This window comes from Scylla paramamosain, chromosome 28 (genome assembly GCF_035594125.1).
Source record: "Scylla paramamosain isolate STU-SP2022 chromosome 28, ASM3559412v1, whole genome shotgun sequence".
NCBI lineage: Eukaryota > Metazoa > Arthropoda > Malacostraca > Decapoda > Portunidae > Scylla > Scylla paramamosain.
The window spans coordinates 4,204,993-4,212,500 of record NC_087178.1 but is presented as its reverse complement, the minus strand read 5'-3'; the positions used below and the strand labels follow the sequence as shown (position 1 = coordinate 4,212,500).

General features: G+C 41.7%; 2 protein-coding genes across 2 annotated transcripts in view; one reads left to right on the top strand and one right to left on the bottom strand.

Moving 5' to 3' along the window:
- The window catches only part of LOC135114740 (ER degradation-enhancing alpha-mannosidase-like protein 2), a 6,772-nt gene extending 1,547 nt beyond the window's left edge, over positions 1-5,225 (top strand). Inside the window, exons 3-11 of the mRNA XM_064030722.1 lie at positions 1-119; positions 604-707; positions 1,048-1,187; positions 1,533-1,644; positions 2,030-2,248; positions 2,464-2,555; positions 2,641-2,805; positions 2,919-3,108; positions 3,437-5,225. The exon at positions 1-119 is cut by the window's left edge and continues 67 nt beyond it. Of these exons, the coding sequence (XP_063886792.1) occupies positions 1-119; positions 604-707; positions 1,048-1,187; positions 1,533-1,644; positions 2,030-2,248; positions 2,464-2,555; positions 2,641-2,805; positions 2,919-3,108; positions 3,437-4,359 (2,064 nt within the window). The 3' untranslated portion in view covers positions 4,360-5,225. The remainder of the gene's footprint in view (positions 120-603; positions 708-1,047; positions 1,188-1,532; positions 1,645-2,029; positions 2,249-2,463; positions 2,556-2,640; positions 2,806-2,918; positions 3,109-3,436) is intronic.
- LOC135114741 (programmed cell death protein 4-like) overlaps positions 5,223-7,508 on the bottom strand; it is a 24,423-nt gene continuing 22,137 nt past the window's right edge. Inside the window, exons 7-8 of the mRNA XM_064030723.1 lie at positions 7,092-7,219; positions 5,223-6,915 (exon numbers count right to left, since the gene is read on the bottom strand). Coding sequence (XP_063886793.1) covers positions 6,852-6,915; positions 7,092-7,219 — 192 coding nt within the window. The 3' untranslated portion in view covers positions 5,223-6,851. The remainder of the gene's footprint in view (positions 6,916-7,091; positions 7,220-7,508) is intronic.

Genomic DNA, 7,508 nt, shown 5'->3' with positions numbered 1-7,508 from the left:
CGGGTCGTGGGTCTCATCCTTGAGAGGACCAACTTCGACGTCAACATTAACGTTTCTGTCTTTGAGACGAACATCAGAATCCTGGGCGGCCTGCTCAGTGGTCACCTCATGTCCCGAAGGTGCTGTGGGGGTCTGTCTTAGCTGTGTGATTTTGTGTGAATTATTTATGTCATTTACAATAGAGTTAAAATACATGTTCTTTGCAGCACAGTTAAAGTTTATGTTCTTTGCAATACAGTTAAAATTTGCTCTTTACAGTTCAGTTAAAATTCTTCATCTTTGCAGTACAGTTAGCATCCAAATTGCAGTGTAATTTTATACATCTTAATTTTGTGGGTTTACTGAATATGAATAAGTTTTTCGTTATGTTTTTTTTTTAGATATTTTAATTATCACATCTGGCATTGTAAGATATATTCATTCTGTCTAAAGCCAGGCAAATTATTAACATCTCTGAGCATTTCAGTAGAGGTGTCTAGCACTGGAAGATGTGCTAAGACCAAAATCTGGGCTGTCAAAAGCCCCTTGGTCTTATTCTGAGCACATCTTCTGGTGGATGCTTGTGTGGCTCAAGTGTGCATGCCTGAGTGGTGTTGCTTCCAGGATGGGCAGCAAGGTGGAGGAGGGCTGGCCTTGCTCTGGGCCTCTCCTAAGGATGGCGAAGGATGTGGCAGACAGACTCCTCCCTGCCTTTGACACCCCTACAGGTTAGAAATGTCATCACCAAAAATATGAAAATTAAAATATCTCGTGTGTAAAAGCTAAACTGTTTACTGCAGCAGCTACTTGTGTTTGAATATCATTAACTTACTGTAGAGTTATTGATGCAGGCAGTGACCATATAATGATTGATTGACGACTTGGTTCTCATAACGATGCTAATTCTTTTGCCCCACTTACCATGAATCAGTAGTTAGCAATCAGACACCTAACAGATGGTTGTCCAGAACTTTAACCCCAATCATTTAATGGCCATCACCTGTAGTGAAGCTGCAATACCTTTGGGACACTGCACTAATGCTTCTGTCAACATCCATGGGATGACAGGCATGCCTTATGGGACGGTGAACCTGCGCGAGGGAGTGCCTGACGGAGAGACCCCCATTACCTGTACAGCGGGTGTTGGCACCTATATAGTGGAGTTTGGCACGTTATCCAGGCTGACTGGCGACCCTGTGTATGAGGAGGTGATGAGGGCTTCCTCTCTGTCCACTTAATGTGTCATGTATCCAGGCTTAGTCTCTGAGACACTTAAACATTGCAGAATTAGCTATCAATCAATCCATGTTTCTATAAGGATACACATTCCCAAGCATGTTTGTGAAATATTGCCTGTTTCTATGGGACAAATAGATTTCTTTTCAAACCTTGCCTGTAAAACAGAAGAACTAGCATAATAGTTCTGTCCACATCAGTAAAATTAATTTATTTTGTCTGTTTCTGAGATAAAAAGATTTTTATTTTGTACATCTCTGAAACCTTAAGGGTGTGGCAACAATAGAAGAGTGTGTAATTCATTCGCTTCCATCCAGGTGGCATTAAGAGCACTGCATGCCCTCTGGAACCACAGATCAGCAATCAACCTTGTAGGGAACCACATTGATGTCCTGACAGGGAGGTGGACTGCTCAGGACTCAGGAATAGGTGAGTGCTGATGAACCACCAAATTATTAATTGTATGCATGTAGGTGCTTTGTCTTTGTTACCCACTTTTAAGGAGGATATCAGCCAGGTGTCATGTCCCCAATTGGATCATCAACACTTAGAAATCAATATGGATTAATCGGTCATGAGGGGCCATCATCATGGACAGAACGAAGGCAGAATACTTGGAGGTAAATGTGAGCCTGACACGTTAGTACTTAATCATTGTGATCAGTAAAGCATGAGGGATTTCTTGTCAGCTTTGACAAGAAAAAAGAAATCAGCTGTTCTATCACTACACTGGTATATAAGTAGATAGAAAGTCCCAGGTATATTATTGCTGGCGTGTTTGGTATGTTCACTAATGCTTACTGGTGACTTTCAGGTGCTGGCATTGACTCTTATTTTGAGTACATGGTGAAGGCAGCAGGACTCCTGCAACGGCCAGAACTGATGGCTATCTTTAAGCAGGCATGGGCAGCCATTGAGAAGCACCTGCGCCATGAGGACTGGTATTTGTGGGCCACCATGACCAAGGGCTATGTCACCATGGCCGTCTTCCAGTCCCTTGAGGCTTACTGGCCAGGTGTCCTCACTCTTGTTGGTATGTTGGTTGGTAATTTTTTTGTTGGAGTGATCTTGCATCTCATCTAGTAGCTTGTGTACCTATGTCTTGCATTTTTGTTTTAAGCATACTTTTGCACTTTTCTGTTTATGCAAGTATGGTATTATTCCTTGTGTATGTACATGAATTATATCTTTCTTGTAGTTATACAAGATGTAAATTAGCACTTTCATGTGCTGTCATTCTCTGTACAGGTGACGTGAACACTGCACAAAGGATAGTCTACAATTACCACCAAGTGTGGAAGCAGTTTGGCTTCACACCAGAGTTTTACAACATTCCTCAGGTTAGTATGACTTTATGTATATAATTACTTTGCAACTTTAACTTTTTGGAGTCAGCCGGTGATGCTGAGAGCTGTTCTTTTACAGAGTGAGGCACCAAACAACCGCGAGGGTTATCCATTACGGCCTGAGCTGGTGGAATCCCTGATGTATCTCTTCCAGGCCACCAAAGACCACAACTTACTGGAAATGGCGGCTGACATTGTGGTCAGCATCCAGCACTCAGCTAAGACGGAGTGTGGCTATGCAACGGTGAGGGAATGTGGCTTGGCTGAGTTATTAATTTCTCATTGTGCTCATTCATGACTGTCTCCATCTGCTTTTCCAGACTTGAGTAATGTATTAATGTTCTCCTTGTCCACCAGGTGAAGAATGTCAATGACCACACTATAGAGAACCGTATGGAGAGCTTCTTCCTGGCCGAGACCACCAAGTATCTGTATCTCATCTTTGACCATGACAACTGGATACACAACACAGGCAGAAGTGGCCATGCAGTAACAGTTAATGGCCGACACTGTGTGGTGGAAGCGGGAGGTTATGTTTTCAATTCAGGTGAAATATACATTTTCTGTTAGTTTTGAATAATACTGAATTACCATAGTTATGTTTACATGATGGTTAATTGCTTTTTTTTTTTTATCATACGTATCCCATGGATTCTGATTTTTGTAGTGTACTTCATCCATTCAGGCACTATTTTTGTTATCAGAGAATTATATCTTACTTTCCACCAACACATGTCTCTTACAGATACCAGAATAGGTAATATGTACCCCTGTAACTTGCCAACAGGGTACGAAAGTGCAACCATTAAACATTGCACTAGTCTGAGAACAAAATAATTAATACATCATAGGGTTTTGTACTTGCTTCCTCACAGAGGCTCACCCGGTGGATCCTGGTGCCCTGGCTTGCTGCTCCATGCGAGATGATGACTGGTCACTGTCTTTAGCTGACCAAGTGGCTCTTATCTTGGACCCAATGGCACCGTGGAAGGGCCACTTAGGACACAGATTAAAGGAAGAAAAAGAGGACTGCAACAGTGATGGCAAGCTGTCATACCAGGAGGCTAGTCAAGAAGTGGAGGAAAGTGAACTGGAAGAAGCGCCTCGCACTACACAGCTTGGGGAGGGCAGTGTAGTAATCCTGCATGGTAATGGTAAAATATTAGCAGCTACAGAGGTTCCCAAAGAAACTAAAAGTGAAGGAGAGAAACCATTACCTATCCCATCAGCATCAAGGACACCACAGCCTCAGGGGCAGGGTATGGATGAGAGCCCCAGCGTGATAATTGATTACGCAAACAAATACATTGAGAAATTAAAGGAAGCCAGTGAAGGGAAGCCTGTGACAAGTGGCTTAGGAAGTAGCAGCACAGCTGATGGGGAAACTGAAGTAAAGGAAAGGCACACAACTCATAGGGAGATTCTGGTAGATGATGACAGTGGTTCTTCAGGAATTATGAAAAAGGACAGTGTGGGGCCGCGATTCTCATCACTGAGCGAAGCAGCCGAGAGAGGGGGCAACACTTCGGGCATGGAGGCAGCAAGCATATCCCCAAGTGTTTCCAGCTCCAAATACAGCACCTCCCCAGGCAGCCCTCGGATCATCCCCAAGACCCCCAAGACTCCAATCCCACCCATCAAGAAGGAGTTTGTGCTTGCAGACCTCAAAGAAAGACTTGTTATTGACCTCAGCAGTTACAGAAACTTCACAAAAACAGCCAGTTACTCCCTGCTCTCCTGCCCTCATCCTCCCTTCACCAGAATGCTCAATTTCAAGGGCCAGATGTTTTACCCTTGAGGTTCTCTTGTACATAATTCCATTTTGGAGTAATACATGAAGTTCAGTCCAGCCATGGGAGGGAGGGAATGGTGACTTTGTGATATGCATTTGAGGGGACAGGGTTAGTTATTTATATAAGAAATTCCATTGTTATATTTAATTTTTTATGTGTGTGTGTATGTATGTAGCTGAATATGTTTGGGCAGTATATGCAGTTCAGTGTGTAGAACTTGGCTAAAAACACAGGAGTTACAGATGTTCAGTTTGTATTTATTACTTTATGGGATCGCCTGTGATGTGAAGCCTACTACTTGATCACACTGTGGTTGAGTTTTAAGAATACTCTCACTATTTCTGTGCAAGTCATAGATGACAACTAAAACAAATGGAGAAGTCTGGGAACCTCTTCCCTTACTTTTATTCCTAGGACTGTAGAGGTGTGTGTCTTGGCTACCTCTCACATGAAATGTTGGTCTGATGTACTGGTATAGTCTGGTCTGGTCTTGGTTAGCAACCTTTAAGGGAGATGTCAAGTCAGGTATATGGTTCATATGGTGAACCTTCCATTAAGGCACAGAAAAGCCTCTAGTCCTAATGTCTTCTCAGTAGTTATACGTGTTGGGAGTTGTGGCCACATCACTTACTACTGACACTTTTGTTATCAAAGGGAGCTCTTGGTAAAACATCATGTTCCTCTTATTAGGGTGGGTCTGTTTAATGAGAGACAACTTTAGTAGTGTGAAGTTTTGCCAGGGAAAATATATAAATATAATAAATAATAATATTGGTGGTGTTGGAAAAAGATTTGTACAGGGTGATACAAAGTTGAAATCCTTGTTATAAAAAGATAAATCCTTATTAATAATATAAAAAGAAAGACGTGATTTTGCAATTTTTATTTAGCTTTTTCTCAGTTTTGCCATTTTTTTGTACTTTTTTTGCACAGTTGCAATGTTCAGTTATTCCCAAGATGATTATAAAACCTTGTCAGAACCAGATGCATAATAACAGCCTCTGAGGCCAGCTGTAGTGGTACACAAAAAAAATCACCTAAAAATCCTAGAACTCACATCATATAAAGCAATTGAAATTCACACACAAAAAAGATGCCAATTTTGGTAACTGCTACACAAACAAAAAATGCTAGTGTAATTCAGGCACACTGGCCTCACCATGCATCTACCCTGACAAGGGTTGACACCAATCCTCTTAAGTGGTCCCAGGCCCCTCTCACTTTGGAAAGGCCAGACCTCAATGTTTCTTTTTTTTATTTTTATAGTATTTTTTTTGGCAGTCTTCAAAACTAAACTTAGTCTTGTACTTCCAGCTCTTGCTCAACTTGGCAAGAGAACCTTAAAAGACAAAAAGAAAGTCACTATGATGAAGAAACATTACATATTTCCTCCCCTATAGTCTTCACAATAGAAAAAATAGTATTCACAAATGAGCAATGAATCCCTTGCTATTTGCAACAACAAGTATATGCATGATTAATACACAGGTACAGCTCAGTAGGGACCGATAAAAGCTTGAGAGTTGCCAACATGATCGTCAAAATTTTACCGCTTTTCATAGGCTGACCACGTCCCAGTGAGTCTTCCAGCCAATCCTTAGAGACGACCACGCCAGCAGGAGACTGTTGGGAGCAAGCTAACTTCTCCATTCCTTTGACAGAAGTGCAGCACATGGATTACAACACACGGCTGTTGGGCGTTAAATTGCCTGCCGCTGCAAAAATTTATGTTCTGTAATTAAAAATGATACAAGGGTTCCACGTACAAAAGTTTCCCCTGTTACTCTTAGTTTTCATGTAGATCCATGTCCTTGTGTCTTCAGCTAAAGAAGTGGTAGTAAGCATATTGTGTGGGGACCTAATGAAGCAACGCACTACCTGTCTACAGTACAAGCAGTTTCCACCTGTTTACACAAGAGTTGATGCCCAAGTTCACAAGAAAAATAGAAAAGGATGCACACTTGATACAAAATGGCCTTTTCTAACCCTCTGTATCACATAGTACAGAAATTTAATGATAGTCTGTATCACACAGTACAGAAACTTAAAAACATGTCAAGTTTGAGGCCAAGCACAGGGTAAACAACGCGGAAACGCAAGTCCACATAGCAACAGCCTCCATGTGTTGAGGAGATCTTTTCCAGCAACACACAGCAGACTCTGTCTCTGTCCACCTGAAGAGCTGTGCTTAGGATGCCACACAGGAGTCACACACCGAATTTTAAAACAAAAATAGAAAAATCATGCCTGGGATAGGATTGCCATTTTCATGTGTGTATGTGTGAGTTACATTTTACATATTATGTGTATAAAGAAAAAGTAAACTTTGATAATATTCAGGACCCATAGTTAAAGTCTTATACTAACATTACAGACCAACAATATTGTCATGTTAGGAAATGCATTCCAAGAAAAACAAAAACTACAATGCAAACATCAACTAAAACTTCCACTTGATTTCCTCCCGTGGTGGCATCCTGGGAATGTGGTTTACTGCTCAGAAGTAGGCGTCATCCTTCACCCGGCCTCCATCACCCTCAGACACGAAACGCTTGCGGCCCCTACAGGAACAAAATAAAAACATGAGTGTGGTTCTCCTACTAAACAAATGACCTAACATTACTGAAAAAAAAAACTACATAAACAGAGAAACGGACAAGTGGTAGAGAAGCTACAAAAGGATATAAGTGCAGCCTACATCACAGCTCTCATTGCACTGCAGCACTGAGTCACTCACCTAACAGGCAGCTTCTTCACCACATCATCCCCTACAATCCTGAGTGTCTGGCACTGCAATACGAACTTCTCTAAAATAGTGTAGGCGGGAGGCACATCCACACAGATCTGCGGCATATCCTCATACACCTGTCGGGAAGGAAGATGGACCGTCGTGAATGTGTGTATGTGCATTTGGTTTCATTCCTGTTATGGATGATGTGTTTATGTTTAAAGTCAACAAGATGACTGAGAAAATGAGTGAAGCATGTCCTGGTACATACATGAGGACCAGGGATGATTCTGAACTAATCTCTATGTAAAGAGGATGATATGTAGGACATCCTCATTGGTGAAGTCTCAGCTGAACAATCTGATTTAATTGTATACAATGTAATCTGGAAGTAGTCTTCCAACCTAGCTATGAAGTGTGCAGCCA